This window comes from Hermetia illucens, chromosome 4 (assembly GCF_905115235.1).
Source record: "Hermetia illucens chromosome 4, iHerIll2.2.curated.20191125, whole genome shotgun sequence".
Lineage (NCBI taxonomy): Eukaryota > Metazoa > Arthropoda > Insecta > Diptera > Stratiomyidae > Hermetia > Hermetia illucens.
The window spans coordinates 137,727,540-137,751,202 of record NC_051852.1 but is presented as its reverse complement, the minus strand read 5'-3'; the positions used below and the strand labels follow the sequence as shown (position 1 = coordinate 137,751,202).

At 43.0% G+C, this 23,663-nt stretch overlaps 1 protein-coding gene across 4 annotated transcripts in view; it reads left to right on the top strand.

Moving 5' to 3' along the window:
* The first annotated feature begins 5,291 nt into the window (after positions 1-5,291).
* The window catches only part of LOC119654258 (beta-glucuronidase-like), a 30,641-nt gene continuing 12,269 nt past the window's right edge, over positions 5,292-23,663 (top strand). Inside the window, exons 1-4 of one of the 4 annotated variants that reach the window (XM_038059521.1) lie at positions 5,292-5,577; positions 5,677-5,900; positions 21,910-22,136; positions 22,234-22,413. In XM_038059521.1, the coding sequence (XP_037915449.1) occupies positions 21,927-22,136; positions 22,234-22,413 (390 nt within the window). In that variant the 5' untranslated portion in view covers positions 5,292-5,577; positions 5,677-5,900; positions 21,910-21,926. Of the gene's footprint in view, positions 5,578-5,676; positions 5,901-16,209; positions 16,507-21,716; positions 21,835-21,909; positions 22,137-22,233; positions 22,414-23,663 lie in introns of those variants that run through there. The other 3 variants (XM_038059520.1, XM_038059522.1, XM_038059523.1) reach the window with 3 other exon arrangements.

Genomic DNA, 23,663 nt, shown 5'->3' with positions numbered 1-23,663 from the left:
AATAAATTTCATTGATGACATATTGCAATCAGGAGTGGATGAACTAACGTACTATTAATTGACTATATATACGCAGCATATTATGGACAGTTGAAATGTGGATGGCAAAGAAAGAAATGTGATGAAGGCTGGTGATTGTCGGGAAATTTTATATCTGGGCTAGCACGGTAATGAATGCAGGAAGCCGTCGTCTGCTGGGAATTTCTGTATAATTGAACTAGTTAATGAGCAAAGAGGAATCGCGCTCGGTTACAGATCCAGACACATGCTATGACTAGGCAGGTTAGAAAATATTCTACCAAACTTCTACACGGAAATTGGTTTCAAACGTGGAGAGATGAAAGCGAGCACATATTGAGTAAATCTTAATGCAGATGGGACTGTAGAGATCATCAATACTAGGAAAAAGTGGATTTCCCAGCGGAAATCCAAATAATCGACTAATCTTTGTTCACATTTTCACCAAAATAGGCTAGAAGTCTAGTAGACGGTGCTTAAGTGAGTAAATACACACACGCACTGACTGTTGGAGTCCCACGACGGCAAGCAATTGGACTATCAACTAAACACCTTTCCATCGTCAGCGCACTCGTCTGGAACCACTATTTCGGGCTGACCTCCAGAAGCCTTCACCAACGATTGGGGAGAGAAGAGGGAATCTGCTTGTTCAAATAGCTCTCCGATTCCACTGTCGGTTGAGTTCAATATTTACTATTCCAATACAGAAAACACAGTCAGGGAATCTTACCTAGTAGAACCTTGTATTTCTTAGCAACAAGGATGTGATTTCCGTGATTACTAATTCAACCAGCTCAAAAACAGCATGGAAAGCAGACCTCACCCGCAAAACGGCTCGTCCTCGCATTTGCACAAGGACCTTACGATACACATCCATGCAAACAGTCCTAGCCCATAGCTCCGCTCTACAGAGAAGAACGAATTTCATTCCATTTATAAGAAAGCATCTCCTGCTAAAGGTAGGAGCGTCAAGATTTGAAATTTGCTGACTTAAGGCTGAAACTCCTGCTAGCCATCCTGTTGTTTTTCCTCGAAAAAGTCGAACTTCGAATCGAACGTCGATCACTGCGAGATGCAGGTTAGAAGTTGTGTTCCTCTTTTAGTAATTATGACTATTTCGCATTTTTTTCAGCGTAAGGCTGAAAACATTGGCAGTCGTCCATCCACTTGGCCATTGCATCAATTCTGCTTTACGCCTGTTCGGCAGTTACTCCGGCAACATGCCGCGAAATCGTCTGCTGCATAATCAATCAGCTTATTTTTTCATTATCAAGACTATCGAAGATAGCGTCCCACAGGTACGGGCCAAGAATGGACTCCTCTGCTATCCCTCTTCCATCTGCACCATACCAGTCGTTATGACGACAAAAGATCAGAGTCTCTTTTGCCTTTTCTAATCAATACGAGCCTTACCACCTTCTAAAAAAAATACCCTTTCTTCAGATACACTTCAAATTCGCCGTACAGTAGGTACGGCCGGTGGTGAAACACCAGTTTGTACACCTTCAGTCTTCATCGACCTCCATCCACCTCTTCGACTAACTGCTGCCGTGCGGTTTGCTCTGCGGAGTCTCCCCGTTCATTTAAACGCTATGCGAAGTGACGGAGCTTATAAGAATATAGTCCCTCAATACATTGAAGGTTGGTCACGGCTAGGTGCCTTGTGGAGAATGACGGCCCTGCAGACTGTTGCCATCAGGTTCATAAATAATAATCACGTGTCGACCACTTTGCACATAACATTCATTTACGGCTGCACTCCCGTGCAGGTTGATTCATAAGGTGCGGATCATATTAATCGCATCCTAGCTCTTTTCATCTCTGCCCTGAAAGCTGCACACCGCCCCGATCTAACAGTATGTGCACCGCTTTCAACAGCCGCGGTACAAGTCTTGCAGAGAACGGAACTCTCAGCATCATTGTAAGTCTGCCAGTAGATTGTAGTACGGCTACCTGAGCTTATATTTTACAATTCTAATTTTCCCACCGTTAAACAGTTTCCAGTTTGGCAACCTCCACCGCAATGAGTTCTTGGTTTCCGGTTATTGATTGCCTCTGTACATTCACGCATGGTGGTTTCTTCCACTTTGCCTTTTCTGTTAAGCAGTCAAAATAAAAAGAACACACAGACTTGAAACCAAATCCCACAAGAGTCAACCGGAGGACGCTTGGACGCCTAAATTGTCTGTTGTTTTGGATCTAATTCAATGAAGATTCCACCAACTTTTGTTTCCCGTATAGGAGCCACTTCCGTTCCATAGTTTTCAGGTGTGATGTTACAGCGGATTTCGTGGAGGACTTCTGTAAAAGCTCTGCGTTCCAACGATTTAATATGCAAAACTGGGGGCCTACCCCTCGTTGGTTTTTCTGCCTTTTCTTTTGTTCCTTTATTATTGGTTACCATTGTTCCACTCCGGATAGACGCGATGGGCGGGGCTCCTTTCTTTGCCCTGAAGACCATCTTGAAAAAATTTTCTCTTGTCCAGTTGGCTCTTCCACATTTCGCTCTTCAATGGACTATCTGCGCCCTGTTTGGCATTCACAGTCCTCCCAGCGGTTGTTCGGCCTGCTTCTTTTTTTCACGCGCTTTTTGTTGCTGTTCATGTCCATCTGTAGAAGTCAATGCGACTTACTAGGTCTTCCACTCTCCACACATTTCACACTTTTGCTGATGTTTTTTTGAAAGAAGGTTGAAACCTGCATGCGTTCCAAAATCACCGCATATTTTCGAATAAGCATTTTCTCTTCAGCTCTGGCAAGGGCAATGGAGTTCCACTCGGTCAAGGCCCAAAGCCACCTGCCCAGTTTGAAAGATCTCCTCTGGACTTCTTCTCGGAAAAGCAACATTGCAGAGTATTGGAGTTAGTGACTACGGACCGGCAATCGCATGACTTTGCGAGGTGTTTCAGCCATTGGTATTTCCTACGCTGCTTAAACGATGCACCCAGATTTTCTTCTTTCCTCACCAGCTCCTCGGTTTATGTTTTTCTATTCTTCATGCAATTAATACCAACGTATCATGTGCAAATGGGTGGACGGTGGTAGTCAGGCACGAGCGTCCATTCAAGGCAAAGCCCCCGCGTCAGTGCCCTGAGACCTGATCTATACTTCGCTGATCAGCAATTGTTCGGGGCAACGCGGTCTACTAACAGTGGTTCAATGCACACAACCCGACCAAGCTCCCGGAGGGGATTGATGCACGATATGCAGCATAACTACCACCTAGGCAAGGTCAGGCTCGCAGCACCCCATCGATGTCAGCAGAGAACTGTTGATTCGGAATATTCCAAAGTATGCCAGCTTATAGGACGCAGGTGTAACGCCAGCTAAGGGATTAGAACTGCTTGCTTGAATAACTCGTATCTCTGCATCTTGAGTGAACCGTTAAGGATAACATGCGTCCTCTGAAGCAGCTAGGATTGACAGGGAGTCACTTCAAACAATTATGCAAGGGTTTTTGACTAAACCGATATTCCATGACCGATAAAAATATTGTTCAAAAGATGAGAGATCAGATATCTCCGCGGATTACCAGCGAAGTGGTTCCACTCAGCAATTCCTCCTTCAGTAAAAGATGAGCGCTGCCGTTAAAGATCTTCGAACGATAAGAAAAAAAAAAGATATTTTTATATCAATGAAAAAGCAGCAATTCTTGTTGATGCACCACCTTCAGACCAACCGTCTCCACATAGACTCATATATCTTTTAGGCACTATGGGTTGTGAAAGGTCTAGGAGGGAAATTACATCGAAAATTGGTTATCCTAGAAGGAGATTTGGTAAAATGAGTAAAAGCATTAAGCAAGAATTGCGTCATTCCGTTGACCGAAACACAGTTCAGTACACCCTCACATCCTTAAACACAAACTGAGTTCTGCCTCGGCCGGCTTAGGCCTGAATTACTGGACAGTTCTTGTTATGAATATAATTTATGCCCACGAAGTGTTATGAGTTATTATATAATATATGAAGGGCCAAACAACATATAGTCTGCTGAGTTACCTCTGGCCTAGACGGGACCGTCGTCTATTTTTATGAGGAAGAAAGTTTCTTTCCAATTGGTCCGGTCTGCCCCCTTTTTATGGTAAATTCAATATATAGACACACATACATAGACCCTTAAACACAACTTTTAGTGAAAATTTACAATTTTCGACTATTTGACTACTCTGGTTGACTGGTATATTACTGACCTTGTTCCAAAAGGGTTCTACTCCAGACGGACTATCACGAAATATCAAGGGCAACGATGAGCTCCACCTTTCAGCTTCGGAAAAAAACATGTTAGTGCATTACGCTACCGCGCGTTCATGTGAAAAAATCAATATAATAAAGACATGGTTAAAGGACACTGCTATAAGCAGGCAGAAAACTGAACTCATCAAAAAACTTCTATAGTAGAGCTGAAAATCATATCACCACTTGCAAACCGAACCTCACAAGGGTGTTATCGAGAAAACTATGGCAACATGATGATTCTCAACTTGCTGTATTAAATGCCAGTTTGGGGAGAGAGTATCTTATAGTACATACGTATAATGGGTGGTATGCAGAGAAACTGTGTTAGGGATGTGTCACGCCTTCAAGATCATTTCAGATCGTACAGCGCTTGCTTTCGTGGAAACAATACCAATCAAAATATTCACAGATTGGTAATGGGAAGCATAACTTCCTAGAGTATTATATGAAAAGCATAGAAAAGCGGAAATTGGCTAAGAAACTTGCAGCAACAATGGGAATATGCAAATGTACCTACAGATTGATCCCTACTTTCAAAAATGCTCTTATCTACTTTTCTCAGGGCTCTGATAAGACAGTAAGTTTCTGAACTAAATCAGATGCTTTACCTGTTTCCCTGCTGCGAGGATCTTCCGGAGGATTTATGGACGGAAGGTGGAACCTAACATTGACACTTATTGGGGCACATATGTATATTATGAGGGCTGAAATAGGAGATGTACCCGAAATAAATTAAGAATAAGAAAAACCAAGGAAAGATAAGACTTATCACTTGCACAGTATCAACTGTGATGATGAAGAAACTTAAGGTCAACTTCAATGAAAATCAAATAGGGAGAAAAATAAGACAAAAAAGATAAGATTGTTTGATGGCAATCAATGGATAGAAGAATAAATAGGCCTGTAACACTTTAGCAGTTTATAGTAGTTCAGCAGAGATACGAGAGGAGTCAGGCGCGATTTTGTTGGGTGAAACACATTTAGGCCAGTATCTTCGGAAAAAAAACTGGTCCTATTTTTATTTTATTAATTATTTTTTGATGGGGAATTACTCGAAATTATAGCAAGAAATTTAGAGATGGTTAGATCTTGTAATTAATCAGACTTCTAACTGACACTATATTACTAAAAAATTCACGAGAACTTTTTTCTTTTTCAACCACAGCGTAATCAACTTCATTCAATTCTGCAATCATCAGACTCATATGTATATAATATTCACAACAAATAAGCTGGGAAACTAGCACTTCATCGTACAATTCCACTGCCCAAATCTTCCGGATTTTGCACCCCACAACCAGATATCGGTGATTCCAATAAAGTGAGTAAGAATACATAGCTTTGACGAATGGCCTTCTCATTTGCATTTTCGGTACGTCGGTCGTCCAGATAGCTTATCACTTTCTTCCGTTGTTTGCAGACTATCGAGGCAAAAAGATATTCCACATGTAAAGTGTGCCAAGAATGGCTATTGAGCTGGATACCTAGTCTTAACGAACGTAGAATCAAAGCGATCGGGTAACTGTCGATACTAGCTTCGAATAGATAGTGGAGTACATAAATTGTGTTCGGGGTACGTACTTTCACCGGGTCTCCAGAATAGCTAACACGAGCAGGGTTCAACAATAGGCCAGATACTGTCGAGTAAGTACATTCTTTTCTATCGTTTTGTTTCTCATACATTTTTTCTATTCTTATACTATTTGGTTAAGATACTTATCTATTTATATAAAAGTTATTCCGCGAGTTCTAACATGTTGTGGTTGTGAGTCAGCAAAAGTTAAACATTAACACTTTACACTTCATTTTCCCAACACAAAAAAATTACCCTTGATTGGCAGAAATCATGACTTATGGCTAATGACATAATGATCAATCTGCTATTTTCAATTTATGGTTTCCTGATAAACGGTTTGTGTTGTGATTTTCTGATACTGGTTTGTCAAGGTCAGAAGTGATCGTTCCTCCTCAGGGAATTGATCAATAATTGATCTCTATCGTGAATAATGCAGCGAAAAAGAAGAGAAAACTCCAATCTCTCGTGGCTCTGTCGGGATCGTGACATGAGGACTCACATTTGCAGACACGGACTTAGATATGACGTCCAGTATCTATATTATCAAGACTCACTGGAACAAAACTCAACAATCCAAATTCAAGTAAAAAAAGTTTGGAAAATGAAGAAGAACTGCTCTACTAAGCCTAGAGGAAATTATTATTATTTCCGAGTTCTCACAATTTCGACTGATACCGGATTTTACTTAATACTAGCACTAAGTTGTGGGATTCACAAATAATTTTTGGCTACGTTTGTCCAGTAATCGAAATGATTTATTATTCATAAAACATAATTATAAAACAATGACTCTCCCCGAAACCTCTGCTCCCGAGACAAAAGGCTTTAACCTGGACACGGAGACGTTCTTGGGCTTGCTGCCGCTGTCAAGCCTAAGGAAGTGCTCCGCTCTGTTCAGCACTTCATATGGGCCCTCATATAGTGGCTACAAGGGCTTCCGGGAAGCATCGACATGAACCAAGACGTGTGTGCAGACATCCAAGTATCTGGGGGTGTCAGCCCTCGTCGAAGAATGACGGGATGACGGGGGTAATTTAAATCTTGCCAGGGTGTCCCGGAGCAAACGCAAAAACCCAGTGGTGGAAAAGGGTGACCTGGTATCGAACACAGGATCACTGGGGAGTCTCAAATTCTCCCACTATAAAAACTCGGCAGCAAACTCCTCACGATGGGCTGTACATAGGCCAAGTAAAACGAAAGGCAGGACTTGTGACCACGAGGAGTCATCGTGTGCTATTATAGCGGCCTTCAGTACCCTATGCCAGCATTCCAGCATCGCATTGGATTGCGGATGGTACACAGTCGTCCGATGGCGTGTGAAGTCCAGCAGTTTTCCCAACTCCGAGAACAGGGTAGACTGGAACTCCATTCCCTGGCCAGTAATGTCTTTGGCTGGAATTCCAAAGCGTGGGATCTATTCACGACAAAGTGCCTCGACGCACGATTGTGCGAAAGTGTCGGCCAGAGGTATTGCTTCAGGCCACCGCGTGAAGCGATCGATCATTGTGAGATAATACTTTAAGCCATGCGAATCTCGCAAGAGGCCAATAATGTCAATGTGGATCGTGTGAAAACCATTTGTAGACTGAGGAAATAAGCCTACCTCTTTCTGTACATGCTTGGTGACTTTACACTTCTGGCAGTGACAAGCTGATTCGTTTTCCGGATGCTTGGATGCGCAAGATCGTATATTGCATAGAATGCTTCCTTGTGAAAAAAAGTGGCCGGAATATATGGTCAACAATCCCCTTTTTGCAGGTCTCGCAGACTATTCCGGAGGTTGAACCGAAAAGGGGAGACTCTGGAAATTTGCATCTGGAGTTGTCCCTAAGGCTCTGAAGCACTGTGTCATCCTTCTATGCCTCGGGGACTGCTGAAAAATTTACCGTGGCAGAGAGTTTAACCTCTGAAACGCGTGACAAAGCATCTGCAACTACAGTATCCTTACCGGACACATGTTGGATGTCCAAGTTAAACTGGCTTATGAAACTCATGTACCGGGTTTCTGCCGGGCTTCTGCTTAAACGCGAAGGAAAGAGACTTGTGGTCCGTGATCACTGTGAACAGCTTGCCTTCTAGAGATTATCGGAACGATCATAGGTGCTATAGTTCTGTTGAGCTGTGTTCAATTTCTTAGAAAAGAAGCTCAACGGCTGCCAGGTTTGGTTCACCTTTTGGTGAAGGGCAATACTTACCGCGATGTCTAAGGCATCGACGAATACGGCTATTGGTACACCTGTTTGAGGAAATGGCAGGAGTATAGCTTCAGCCACCTATTGTTTAGGTAGCTCAAAAGCTTGGAGCCTCTGTAGACCATGCAATTAGGCGTGAGTCTTTAGTCTTGGGTCCCGACAAGTTGATATTGTGCCGCATTGGGCAAGAAACGACGATAAAAGTTTAACATGCCTAAAAACCTTCGCAGATCCTCAACCGTCTTAGGTTGTGGGAAGTCTATAATGGCCTGAACCTTGTCCGCATTTGGTTGAATTCCCTCATGGGAAATCGTGTGACATAAAAACTTCACCTGGTGTTAAAGGAATCTGCACTTTTCACAAGACCAGCATCAAGGAGACGTTGAAAAACGCATTCCAGATGTTCCAAATGCTCAGACTCAGAAGAAAAGGCGACCAAAACATGAACCAAGTAGACAAATCAAAAGTTAAGGTTTCTCAGGACGGAGAGGATGAACCTCTGAAAAGTTTGCACTGCATTGCACAGACCAAATGGCATCCATATGAACTCGAAGAGTCCGAAGGGTGTAAATATTGCCGTTTTCGAAATATCTTCTGGAGCTACAGGGATTTGATGGTCTTCCGAAGATTCTTCTCTCGAACGCGGCCAAGAGTTCGCAGTTTTTTTGCTAAAAACCCAAGTCTCCGAGGAATACATAAGGACTGGCAGGATCACCGTCTTGTCCAGTAAGCGCTTTGAACATATGGGGAGACGTTTCGAGCGAAACAGTTTTTGTAAGCTGAAATAGGCTCTGTTGGCTGACAACAACCGTGCGCGGATTTCATCATCGTGCGGTTTGATGTTGTTGGTTGGTTGGTTTTCGGTGCTGACGTTGCCACCATATACTTTGTCTTGTCTTTATTGATATGCAGTCCAGGATCTCGCGCCGCCTGCTCGATCTGGATGAAGGCAGTTTGTATGTCTCGGGTCGTTCTTCGCATGATGTCGATATTGTCAGTATAGGCCAGTAGTTGGGTGGACTTAAAGAGGATCGTACCTCTTGCATTTATCTTAGCATCACGGATCACTTTTTCGAGGGCCAGGTTAAAGAGGACGCATGATAGGGCATCCTCTTGTCGTAGACCGTTGTTGATGTCGAATGGTCTTGAGAGTGATCCTACTGCTTTTATCTGGCTTCGCACATTGGTGAGGGTCAGCCTACTCAGTCTTAACAATTTCGTCCGTTCGTCTCTCATGGCCGTGTACAGTTTTACCTTGGCTGTGCTATCATAGGCGGCTTTAAAGTCGATAAAAAGATGGTGCGACTAATGCAAATATTTCAACAATTTTTCCATCGCTTACCGCAGAGAGAAAATCTGATCTGTTGCTGATTTGCCTGGAGTGAAGCCTATGGGCCAATGATGATCTGAGCGTATGGGACTATCCGGCCTAGCAAGATAACGGAGAATATCTTATAGATGGTACTCAGTAACGAGATACCCCTATAATTGCTGCACAGACAGATAATTCCTCTCTGCCAGTCGTCAGGCATTGATTCGCTATCTCACACTTTGAGCACAAGTTGATGAACTACTTGGTGTAATTGGTCGTCTCCATATTTTACCAATTCGGCTGTAATTCCATCCGTCGTCTTCAGTTGGCGGGACCCCCAACTCGCCGATGTTCTGGTTGTTCAGTAGCTCATCAAGGCAATCAACCCATCGCTCCAATATGCCCATTCTGTCGGAAATTCCCTCTTTGTTTCGCAGGATGAGCATGGAGGTGTATAAGGCTTCATCCTGCTGACTTATTCGTAAAACTTCCGCCCCTGGTGCGGTTGCTCCTTGTACTTTTCTAGTTCACAGACATGTTGGTTCTCCCAGGCTTCCTTTTTTCCGTCTGTGAAGTCGCTTCTCCGCTCGAAAGAGTTCGTGGTAAGTCTCTGCGCGTGCCCGCGTTCTTTCAGAATGCAACATGACCCTGTATGCAGCATTCTTCCGTTCCATAGCTAGCTTATATTCTTTTCTTGCGGCTGGGGCCAAGTATGTTTGTGGCCGTATCAATAATAACGTTCCTCAGGTGGTTGTGGAGATCATTTGTTTATTCTTTATCTTCAGGATCTCTGTTGATTGAGTGTCCGGATGGCTCAAGTGGTTAGAGCGCTGGGCTATCGTAGCGGAAAGTCGCGGTTCAAATCTCGCTGGGGGCAGAGGAATTTGTTATCGTGATTGGATGTCGGACACCAGTCGACTCAGCTGTGAATGAGTACCTGAGTCAAATCAGGGTAATAATCTCGGGCGAGCGCAATGCTGACCACATTGCCTCCCACAGTGTACTGTGGTGTACCGTTACGGTCTTGAATGAAGTGCTCTAACACACTTCAAGGCCTTGATCCAATATGGATTGTTGCGCCAACGATTATTATTTCCGAGTTATCACAATCTCGGCAGATGCCGGATTTTACCTAATACTAGCACTAAGTGCCAAGCATTTAGGCTCGGACGATCCTACCTACTTAAAAACTAAAGGGGCACTGGTGGTGGTGGCCGGTGGTAGGTCAGTGGGAGAATCCGTCGAGTACTCCCCGCAACATCGAGCACGTATGCAGAATGGTGTACTTCTGCAGGTTTGAACCAGACTGTGCGAAAGTCCCAGGACATCAAGGGAAGCCGTCAGGGATTTAGGTACAATACCTGTAGCTGACAATATTATGGGAACTACAACCACCCGCTCGAGACGCCAAATTTCTTTGATTTCCCGAGCCAATGGCTCATAGTTCACCTTCTTCTCCACGTATTTCCGTTCAATGTTGCTATTATGGGGGATAGCAACATCAATAATATACGCGGAGCGACCTGTCTTGTCAACTAACAGTACGTCAGGCTTGTTGTGTGCGGTATGGCGATCAGTCAGAACTTGCCGGTCCCAATACATGCTGTAAGCAGAACTATCAAGTACTGCTTGCGGCTCGTATCGGTAAACCGGACATGTCCCCGTGATCAGCCCATGCTTGTATGCAAGGTTTTGATGGATAACCTTACATACAGCATTATGCCTGGTGATGTATTGCACCGGTGCCATAACAGTACAGCCAGAAATGAGATGGTCCAACGTCTCTAACGCCGAACCACACATTCTGCACTGGTCGTTCTCCACCCGTTCTTTCATGATGAGCTTTTTATAAGCTCGGGTGGCGACCACGCCATCCTGAATGGCACACATGAACCCCTCCGTCTCAGGAAAGAGCTCCCCAGCACACAGCCATCTGTTCGACAGATGCAAATCGACAAATGGCTGCCAAAGACAATTCACGTGTTTACCGTTTATTATTATTATTATTATCTCTGTTGATTGCGGTTATTGCGGCATCCATTTCCCTTTTATAGGTGTTACGGAGGGCTATGTTGTGAATGGCTTCGGTATTCACTCTCACCTGATTGTCAGAGGGGATTCTAGGTGGTATTGTTATTCGAGGTCGGAGCACCATGCCAACGAGATACTGATCCGAGTCTATATTGGCCCCCCTATATGTTCTGACATTCATCAAGGCTGACTGGTGGCGGCGTTCGATCAACACGTGGTCAATTTGGTTGAAAGTGGTCCCGTCTGGAGAGGCCCAAACCAGGTACTTCCAACAACCATTTCATGTGACACTCCTAATTGAATAATCCGCAGTCCGTTATCACTTGTATTTTAGTGTAAGCTTTGGGAACCAACGTATCGCCTGAACACGGGCTCCTTCCCTAGTTGGCTGTTAAAATCCCCAAGTATGATTTTGATGTCATATCTGGGACAGGCTTCGAGGGTTCATTCTACTGTCTTGTAGAAGGTATCCTTCTCCGACTATACAGTCTCCTCTGTAGGGGCGTGAACGTTAATGAGGCTTATATTTCTAAACTTGCATTGCAAGGGCAGAGTGCATAGCTTTCCGCTCATGTTTTCAAAGCCGATAACAGCAGATTTCAATTTTTTTCTCACTAAGAAACCTACTCCGTGCACATGGTTTCCTGGATGGCCGCTATAATGTACGGTGTAGCGACTCTTCTCCAGGAAACCGCTCCCTGTACAACGCATCTCCTTTAACGCTGTTACATCCGCCCTATATTGGAACAGGGTATCGGCTAGCTCCTCAGCAGCTTCATCTCTGTGCAGGGAGCTCACGTTCCATGAGAAAATGCGCAAATCGTTATTCCTTTGTCGTTGCCGGGTTCGTCGTTGTATTATCCGTCCAGTCCGAGGCTCCTGTTGTGGCTTCGTAACATCGGTTTTCCGTGTAGGGTTGTCAGCCCTATGCAACCCCCAACCTGGAAGACCAGTTGGTACATTTTCTCTCGTTTTTAGGCGCGAGAGACTGGCCTTCATCCTTCTGTTCGGTCACTTTATTATTTTATTTAGATTATATCTCAGTTAATGGAGATATGATAAAAACCGAAGCAAAAAGATGAATTCTTAATCACTGGTAAATTAAACGCGACCTAATAAGTTTGTTCAGTCACGAGCGATCTAATGCCGATGTGTTCAGCGCCGCGGTTGGATACAGAAGAGACCGACTTATTCTCCACTCCCCCGGTGCGTTCGGAAAATTAGTGAGTGGAGAGTTCGCCATCTACCCGTCCGCATCCGCAACATTCGAAATAAATTTCGAATGCCGCAGATCCTGCCGCGCCACATCACTCCGCCCCCAGACGAAACCTAGGGGGTTTCGGCGACGGATCCCCGAACTTCGTTCGCCGTTGTGGAATGTTTTATTGTGTTGCGTAAGATAACAAATTTTGGTAAATACCTTGTTACATTCGTCGCAACGAATTTCGCCGGTCGGTGTTCCTAGTGAGCTGTTTGGGGTTTGTGTTGCTGGAATATCGATCGAGAGGGTGATGAAGTTGTTGCCAGTGACCGATGTGAATCCGAGTGGTGTCGAGGGATCCTGCATAGCTTTGTCCTGTTTTCGGCGCCTCAGAGCAGACGGAGAGCTCCGTTTAATTTCTCTGCATTCCATGGCAGGCGGACTGGGGAGGGTGGCCTTGGTTGAGGTAATCGTCGGCGAGTATGGTGAGATCTCTGGTGCTACGTCGCCCACTTCTGGGGATCGTTCGCATTTTATGTTTGATGAGTAGAAACAGGAATCAGGTACTATGGGTGTGTATGGCAAGGGCATGTTATCTTGGTAATTGACCATACCGCTTGGCAACCGTTGAACGGCCACGATCTCATGTTGTTGCTGCTCATCATCTATTCCATAGTTGGCCAACTCGTAAAGCTGCTCGGGCATATCGTTAGCATTCATGAGTTGTCCGCCTGTAACTTCATTACCAGTAATAGTGTGATAGTTCAGCTGGGGCTCCTCCTGGTGTTGCAGGGGTTGGAATGATGGGGTGATGTTGGTGTTGATAGCCAAAGGGCTGGTGATGATGAATTGTTGATCCATTGTATTGATGATGAATGTTGCGGATGCGGACGGGTAGATGGCGAACTCTCCACTCACTAATTTTCCGAACGCACCGGGGGAGTGGAGAATTAGCGGCGAAAAATATGCCGTTGGTTGGGACAGTAAGGACCGCATGGAAATAAGTCGGTCTCTTCTGTATCCAACCGCGGCGCTGAACACATCGGCATTAGAACGCTCGTGACTGAACAAACTGTTCGGCCACTTTATTATTTTATTTAGATTATATCTCAGTTAATGGAGATATGATAAAAACCGAAGCAAAAAGATGAATTCTTAATCACTGGTAAATTAAACGCGACCTAATAAGTTTGTTCAGTCACGAGCGATCTAATGCCGATGTGTTCAGCGCCGCGGTTGGATACAGAAGAGACCGACTTATTCTCCACTCCCCCGGTGCGTTCGGAAAATTAGTGAGTGGAGAGTTCGACATCTACCCGTCCGCATCCGCAACATTCGAAATAAATTTCGAATGCCGCAGATCCTGCCGCGCCACACTTCTCCGTCTTCAGGTTTTCATTAAGAAAGAGGTCCCAGCGGTCACCACGTGGAGGTGGAGATAGGGTTTGGTAGTAGAGCTGTTTTTGTTGGTTCAGCAGGCGTTTCCCAGGTTTTATGCTCCATCGTGGGTACCAATCCACGTTTCGCGCTTGGACCTATTACTACCCTTTGGCTTTGGACGTCAAAAATGCTAAAAGCTCACTGGCTAAAAAGGGTGTCCCTAGTTATTTGACTAAGCTGCTTCTGAGATGGCTCAGCTTGACCCTGCGGAACAAAAGACGGAATCGGTCTTGATTACCAACTGTAGGAAGAGGAATACGGTTAATATTCCTGTCGGTGGTCACATCATCTCTTTGAGGCCGGTTATCAAATATCTGGGGGTGATGGCTGACGCTAATATCAATTTCAAGGGACACCTGGACTATACCTGTGAGAAAGCGACAATTACCAGCGTATCATTAGCGTGGATGACGCCTAACATGGGGGGCAGAAAGGTACAGTCGCAGATTACTTGTGGTCGGGGTGGTTCGCTCCATACTATTATACGCGGCACTAGTTTGGGAGGAAGCACTAACGTATGACAGTAATCAGAGGAAGGTAAATTTGACTTACCGCTTAGTAGTGCTAACACTGCCCAGCGCTTTCAGAACAATATCAGGCGACTCAGCGTGTGTTATTCGGGAATGATCCCGATGGACATTTTGGCAAGTGAGACACGCTGGCTGTACGATATAAGGAGAACGAATCCACGTGAAAAGGATACAGAATACCGAAAGGCGGCAAGGGAAGAGTCGCTGGAAAAGTAGCAGCAACGATGGGAGAGAGAGGGGGCGCTGGACCTACACTTTGATTCCTCGTGTTGAGGAGTGGATCCAGCGACGACACAGCGAGATTAACTACCATCTAACGCAATTCGTGTTTCGACATGGTGGTTACAGGAAGTATCTGCACCAATTCAGGCTGGATGACCACGCCTAAGGACTCGGAGTATGTTATGTTCCACTGTCCACGGTTTTACTCAGAGAGAAGGAGCCTGGAAGACTCTCTGAAAATCAACATAAGCTCGCAAAACATCGTCAGGCAAATGCTGAAGTCGGAGGGAAAGTGATGTATGGTGAACTCCGCAATCAAAACTATACAGGAGGAACTTTGAAAAGCGGAAGGCGCAAGGAGGACGCGAAGAACGGAAGGTTTGGTCACTTAAAGCAGGATTACGCGAAGTAATGTTTTGCGGCACGCGGAAGGAAGGAGAAAGTGAGGGAGATTTTATTGAGTGAGAATACCACACTGCTGCAAGCTGGCGCGGCACTATCTTTGTAAGATTTTCACCTCCAGCCACAAAAAAAGACAGACGAACAGACATCGACGCGACTCTAATAAGGTTTTTTTTTCACAAAAAACCTTAAAGTTTGAATGTTGTGAAACCACGGCTAAATTAACTATCTTTTAGAAGTTATCCATAATCATTGATAAAATATTCTTTTCAAAATGTTTCACAATGTTTGTAATCTAGCAGCTTTGCGCAAAAATATCGGGAAGACTTATTTATTTCCGGTGGCAACAATAACGCATGAAATTCAAACATTGAATTTTAACTACCAAATGCACTCGCAGTACCCGCAGTTAAGGCATAAAACTTTCTTTTCGGTGTTGGAGTTTCATTTGAAAATTCCGTTTTTAATTCAGCGGAGAGGACAGATTCCGAAATAACACCGGGCACAAGATGAAAATCATACGGTCCTCCATTGGCATTGCGTAATTAACCTAGTATTGGTAAAGCTTCTATCTTCGAGGTCGCAAGATAACTTTAACCCCAAGAAGAGGGGGATTCCCCTCTTTATCTTCCTCTCAAAACGGGCCTGTTGAAACCGCAAAGAAATGGAAACACAAAAAAGTTCACTTCCACCACTCTCTAAGATTTTGATTAGAATAGACCATTTTGACAAGAATTTCGGATTTTTGGTCGACGTTTCTATGAAAGTCCTTAATCGAAACATTTACCGAATATTTCTATTTTTTCATATCAATTTTGAAGCAGGCGTTTCTTTTGAATTAAAAACTTTTCATTTGACAATTCCTTCAAGTTTTGGCAAGTATATGGGCTCATGTTTGCCACTCTCAGTCACAACACTATTGATACCTTTACTGCAATTGGCAGTTATTCCAAACAGCTTTGAGAAACTCAGCTAAAAGCTAGGCCTCATTGAGAGGCCTTATCAATCGGTATAAATTCATACTGCCCATATCGTTTTCTGATAACAGAGTTTGCATTATGGAGAGTAGTCGAAAACATTCAGTCGCCGTGTAACGATAAATTGATGTTTTTAGCCTGAAATGTGTTTTGTGTTTTGATTACATCCGTACATTGCTACCGTGCCCATTGTTGTTTTATCATTTTTTCGATTACCTGTCGGTGACTTAACAAATTGTCATCCATATGGAGGATCTAGAAACATGATCGGAAATAGATACCTCCGCATTCAGTACACCAGGCTTGCGACGAACATTCAGAGGAAAGCCAGGACCAGGATTCACCCAAGATACATTGGTTAGTGGCAGTGAGTAGTAATCTTCCGACCCCTTGTCCTGCATCACATTACTATCACCGCTTGTGCCGGTTTATCTTAGTTTCAGTAGCAAAAATGTAGTTACAGAAAAACTTTAAATTCGCGGGAAATATTACTAATTAAGTTTCGCTATTGAACTCTATGCACAATCTACGATGAAAGCTGCCAATACTGATAAGGTGAAACATATTGGCCACAAATGGGGCATGCGTAGCTCAAACAAAACAAAAGATAGTTTTCCTGAAGGTGTCAGATTCCGTAAACCTCCGATAAATTCTTCTCTGGTGAAGCTTTTTGTTCAGAAGCAAATCGGTTTTCAAATAAACATGGGATGGCAACTGCTTGATCTACTGATTCAGGAAAATTATCCAACATTGACCAATTGTCAATGCTATGGACCACAGTAGATCTACTATAGGCAGTACCCTTACAAAAATGACCCCACTTGCAAATGTGCTTGCAGAAACTTATCTGTACACATCAGAGACGCTAAACAAGGAAAAGGCATAATCCTCGTCAAATCGTATTGGTAAGAGAGAGATCGGTGAGCTTTTGCTATTCTGATACTACGGCGTGCTCACCCATATAGCAAAAAGTTGTTTCACGTATTCACTTATACATCAGCAAAAACTTGCCAATCTCACTAATACATTGGCAAGTCCGGGCGGTATGTCAAACACAGCTGATCGGGTTTCCGGTACATCTCGCTCATGCTCAAGGGCAAAACAATTTGAAATCGTATGTACTCGCACTGATTTCCCCCCTTGAGGGGCAAGGGGGAGTGAGGTAGCTGTCTAGTATCTAACTGTGCTATGGACATTGTGAATTCAGTAGTTTTCCAGCAGTGTTTGAACAGTCCCAGAGGTGGCTACATGACTCGGTGCACGAAATATTTCCTCTGAAAATGGTTCGATTTTTGGTTAATCGATAGCCCGAACATTAGAAGACACACCGGAATATACATGTGTACTTATATAGCCGCTATAAAAATTGTCAGTTTTTCAACAAAAAGATCTGACAATGAGAACTGCTGTATCTTTTCGTAGATATTGAACAAATATCAATGGATATTAGGGAAAATATTGTCTCTTAACATAGAGGGTCAACCCGTGTGGTGGATCCAAAAAGTCGATTTTTCTAGCATCAATTGTATCTAGATATAGTATGTATATACATGAGGATGGACGATTCCGTAGCCTACATAATGACGAAATCTATGAGCGATACCATGACCGTCAAGTTGTGGATAAAATCCGGCTCAATAGGTTACGGTGGGCGGGTCACTTAATCCGTATGGATGAGGATAATCCAGCCCGGAAAGTCTATAAGGCATACCTTTGGTAGAAAAAGAAGACGTGGCAGATTCTGCCTGAGATGTAGCGATGGCGTAGGTCAGGACGCCAGATAGCTTTTAGAGATATTGAATTAGTGGACCTCGGCGCAAAACCGGGATGTCTGGAGTTCCTTATTGAATAAAGTATGTACCTATAAAGTGTCAGAAGACAAATTCGAAGAGGTCACGGGAATTATGGACTGGGAAATGTCAGACCGTCTTTCACAGTAAGGAAACCACCAATACCAGATAGAATACCATAAAAAATTATTAAACTGAAATGTAAAACTAGATGAACTAACAAGTTGTGAGTCTTCTCAGATTTTAGTGAGCCATGTCTGAATATATATACATCGCATCGGTTCATACTAAAAGACAAGTTCTTGGACAATTTTGTGTTTGATGACGCCAGTTCTCTGAAACGATAATCACCTTTTCAATCATTTGCAATATTTTCTTGATAATACAAAACTGGCCTTGTCACTATGAGCCCGTCAAATATTTTCCAAATGGAAATGAGAACCTTTTCAATTTCGAATTTCTAAAATTTCTATCAAAGTGGTCAAAAGTTATCATACAAAATCTTCAGTCCAACTCTACTTGCCTCTCTTTCCAAATCTAGAGCAATTTAGCAAAGGTCCGTGACCCGGTGTGAGAGCGAACAGATGTTTGAAGCAGTTTGAAGCATGAAGAACGTCATTGATAACAAGGAGAAATAATATCGGAGACAAGATGCAACCCTGGCGGACTCCGCATTGGGGCTCAAAATCTTTTGAGATTTTACCTTGGTGCACAACGTGATATTTTACGCTCTGATAATAGTTATTATTATAGTTTCTCCGGAATGTCCCTTCCGCGTCGAGCGCGTCAGATACACTCTCTATTCACACTATCGAAAGCTTTTCCGAAATCGATGAAGAGCAGATGTCACCAATTGCAGTCCGTTTTCGATAACCAAAAGTTTTCGGCGTAAGGTCAGTCCCTACGCGAGGCGCTTTTGAAAATTTGAAAATTTTGAAAATTTGCATAGCCCACCTCAAATTTCTAACCCTTTTAGTTGCCTCTTACAACAAGCAGGGAATACTTTAAGTGTATTCTTAAGCCCCACCTCACAGGGCTTCGGCCTTTTTAATTATATTCTCCAAATGTTTGTTGAATTTTAGGTTCGTATCGAGGATCCTTTCCAGATATTTTACTTCATTTAATGCTGCACGCCATTCAACGAAGAGTGATGGGAGATTGAAGTTATTTGGCTTTTTTGTTTAGCGAGCCTCAGGAAATTTGTTTCCTTGGTGTTTATCGTGATACAACACCTCCCCTCTATTATGATAGATTCAAAGTTAATTGCGCCGCTTGTATGATTGTGCGCAGGATGTTTTCTGATATGAGTACGTTGATATTATCAATATACCCTACCCTCCCCTCACTCACTCTGTTCAGTAAGATTAGCAGCTCCTTCAATTTGAGGGCCTAGAGCAGAGGTAATGAAGCTCTCCCTGTGAACATTCTCTGCATATGAAGGTTTAGAGGGTTTCATTAGATGTACTATGCCAATCTGTTTTACAGCAGAAGTTTGCATATAGTGCGCTTCATTTCATACCTCTTGATCCAAAGGGGGTATTGTCGAAAGCACTTAATACATCTATCAGGACTATCCTTTTTTACTTGTTTTGGTCTCACTCTTCGATATTAGCTGATGTAGTGGCGCTTCACAAGACTTTTCTAATTGATAAAATGCTAGTTTCGATGCAGGGAGTGAAAATATGAGCTGCTGCTTCATGTGTCTTTCAACCAGCTTTTTTATTGTTTTAAAAAGGAAGGTGGCGAAACTTGTTGACCTATAGGGTTTATCCTAGATTTAATATAACCCTGGCTTTCCTAGAAACGTCACCCTTACCTACCTCAACTGATTTTATAAAAGTTAACTAAATGCTACTCTAGAAACGCTACAAAAGAATGGGGTTGATTTCATCTGAACCAGGTGATTTATACATTTTAAATTAATTTATTAGACATTTTATTCGTTCAGTGTCATGATTGAGTTCTCTGTTGTTCAAAAACTTTTCATCCAATTGGAACTCGCCACTCATATTTATTTCAGAGCATGCAAGAAGAATTTCTAAAGTATCCGTTCCATTTTTTGTGTGTCGTCAGTCGGGTCTTTTCAGTGTCCCAACGGGATTGGCTAGATTGACTCATTTTCCCCATCGAAAGAGCCACTTTTGAAACAAAACTTCACGTTGTAGCGTTTCTCAAGATCCTGCTCCGACTGTCAGGCTCCCATTCATCTCGTTGTCTCGGTCACACAAAATCAGCCTAATAGTTACTAACCTCAAACTAAACTCCTATGTTCCCAAAACACTTGCCAAAGTTCCTTGATCAACACTATGTATATGTGTTTGAAGTAGGGGAAAGGCAGTCGCTTATGTATCGCAGGATTTCCGTTCCCCGCTGCAGTTGTAGCACATCAACACCGAAATTCAGAAATTTGATGTGAGCGGGGCACTCCCATAGAAAATGTTCCGTGGATTTCGCATCCTCATTACTGGAAGGATACGTATCATCTGGGAAATCTCCTATTCTGTACATATGACCAGCTAGTGTCAGAATGCACACAATACTTCTGCAAGTCTTCCTGCTTTTCGACAAGATAAATCCCGCGTATGTTCATTTGGCTTTGACAGGAAAAATTTGGTATACCTGGCAGCATTAAGGCTCTTCCACTTGTCATTATGGGAAGCTTGTTCACAGTTTATGAAAACAGACTGTGACTTCCGAAGTTTGACCAGTCTTCATTCTTATGGCTTTTACAAGCTTGATTCAGAAGTTGTCAGGAGTTTCCTGAGTTTTTGCAGTTCGCGGTTAAACTGGCTGTACCGCTTTTGCCTTGAGAAATAGGACAAGCCTTTCCTTAGCACTCTAAAAGTGTCCGATTCAGAGTTTCCATTTCACCTTGGTCCTATAAAGAACTTCATTTTGTTGCCAAGAAGTTCATTGAACTTTGTCCATTCCATTTTCCTTTCCTCCAAAATCAACGCCTCAGCCACGACCTGATTTCTCAAAATCGGAGTGGAGAATTACAATGTATTGCTTCTATCTTCATGTCCTTTTGGGCGCACTTAGTGTAGTAGTAAACTACCGCAGGTTCCCTCACCACGACAAGGTGGTGCCCGAAGGGAAGGGGTCAGCCCACACCATCAACTTTATTATTGCCATTGCAGCTTTTCTAACTGAAGGTTTGTTTGGATTAGCTAGAATAAGCCAAGTTAGCCTTTTTCGTCCCTATTTTCCAGCACCTTTAATTTTTCGTGATGGATTCGTCCTCATTCCGCTTAAAACTTTGAAACCTACATTCTGGGTCTTCAACTCTGCGAGTAGTTCTGGACGGCCAGAATCTAAAACGTCTGAATCCGGTATCCAGTCCATCATCTTGTTGATTTTGACCATCTCTCTGGCATGCATGGTATAGCGAGTGGTGTTTTGTTATCAATCTTTAGACCGTTGACTAGCGCAGGTTATTCAAATAGCATTTCATGAACTCAGGCTCAGTGGATACACCTCCACGCATAGATGCAAAGTAAGTGTGAACCTTAAAGCGGGCATTTGAGAAACGAGGGTGTTTACGTATCCATTTTTGTGATCCTATTACTTTTTTTGATCCCGAATATACCTATTTTTACAACTAAAAGGATGATCTCTGTTTTCGATGTTTACTTTTTCGCTGTTATTGCTCTTCCATTCGTTAATCAATATTTGTCCCCAAAGCTACTCCACCTCATGAAAGCGCAATTTTATTAACTTCAAAGCTGGCCTTTGAGCTGACAATTTAATTTACTTCACTTTATATGTGTATTTATCAAAATGTATCAAAAATCAATTTAATACCAGCAACTACCCAACAATAAACATTTATTGCCTGCAGAACTCCGCCTTGAGTTTTGTCTACCTCTAATCTGAACTACCCCTCCAGATCCTGATATCCTGAGGTCGTTGCCTTCTGATTATATTTCGAAACAGATTTTTCGATGAAAAAATATCTTATTAAATTTTTCCTATTACAGGATTTTCCTTGCTTGCAATGGCTATCGTTGCTTATGCAGTAACCATTGCATTTGGTGTTATCCTAATAAACTCGGAAATACCACAGACGACAGGACTTTTATATCCCCGAGAATCTGAAACGCGGGAAGTTCGGAGTCTAGATGGGATATGGAATTTCGTCCAATCAGACCAATATAATGTAACTCAGGGAATCAGAGAACGTTGGTACAAGGACGATTTAAGCAAAGTAGGTGTTCAATTGAAAAGAAAATGTCCTTATCTTGGCAGTTCACACTTTCAGGATAGAAAAGTACTAATCGAAAATTGTTGTGTTAATTTTTTAGGTAAGAAAGACAATTCCAATGCCCGTTCCAGCAAGTTATAATGACATAGGGGAGGATGCTGGGTTACGTGATCACGTTGGAACCGTTTGGTATGACCGAAGGTTCTTCATTCCAAAGTATTGGTTGAAAGAAAAGCGAGTGTGGATTCGATTCGGAAGCGTTCATTACGACGCTATCGTGGTGAGTATAGTATTAGCTTGCATATCACCTCTGAGTTTTTAAAGAGCATGACACCATTTGCCGTTTAAATAATAAGAATCGTTTGGCAATACCTGTCAGTTTTCTTCCACGACATGATTGCATCGAAACTTGGTCCATGAGGTTTTACTATGCTTTCGAATTTTCACAAACTTTCCCAAGAAGTTAACATTAATCATTAGCTGTTGCTCGTGTTGAAGTTTTCAGCAAACCCAACCGCACGTTAACCTCGTTCTCGGTCCCAATTGACTACCCGATGTGGTTCAAAATTTTTGTGAAACTTCAAGAGAACAGTGACAACTTGATGCTGGCTTGGGAATCTTTTGAGTATCCGTACTGAGATTTCGAACTAAATACCACTGGCGCACAGATCCAGGACTATTTGACCAGGCTATTTGTTGTTTTTGAAAATTTATGTTATCCATGGACCCGGTGAGCGAACAAACTCACAAGGATTTGAGCGCCTATACCGTGACAAAGTGGAACAGTCAAAGATGCTAACGGATGTGAGGAAATGGCTTGAATGAATCAAGGGGTGTAAATTCACCGGGTTTGGCCGTCGTGATGAAATGTTCTTCGCAGCTCCGGCAGAGCTACTTCCATATCCAAATAGTACCTCTTTCAAACTTTCTGTTAAAAATTCATAATGCGTATATTATCGATGAAAACTATGATTCCGGTCTTTTCGAAAACAACGTGGCTTTTTCGGTCTTAACTCATTCCTACTATGCCATATACTCGCTCCAGTAATATTGATATTTGTTTTAAGAATGTTGAATCGTGTACTCATCCCGCAAAATTTGATACAAACTAGTTCTCATAAACTTAATTCAACTTAAAAAATCGTCAGAAGAACTTCACAAGGCGTCATTTTCACAAGAGTGATGTTATAACGCTGAAATTGAGAGAGAATATCAGTAAAAGCTGTCGTATCCTAACGACAGGATCAACATTTAACTAGGGTCAGTAGAAACCCCCGACAATGATAATTTCATCAAGGTGATACGTTGCACGGAACACTTCCGACAATTAGATATTCTAAGTGTTAGGTGATTCGGATGGTGTTTGAAAGTCTTGCGACTGCATCCATATCAGGCAAATGACAAAGCAAAATGGCGCCACCGATTACAACAAAGGCTAAAGAAAAAGAAGGGGTGCTAGGCGACTCCCACTTTCAACTAGCCCAGCTTCAGCATAAGAGGTCCTGACGAAATCAATTAATTTCCCCGTCA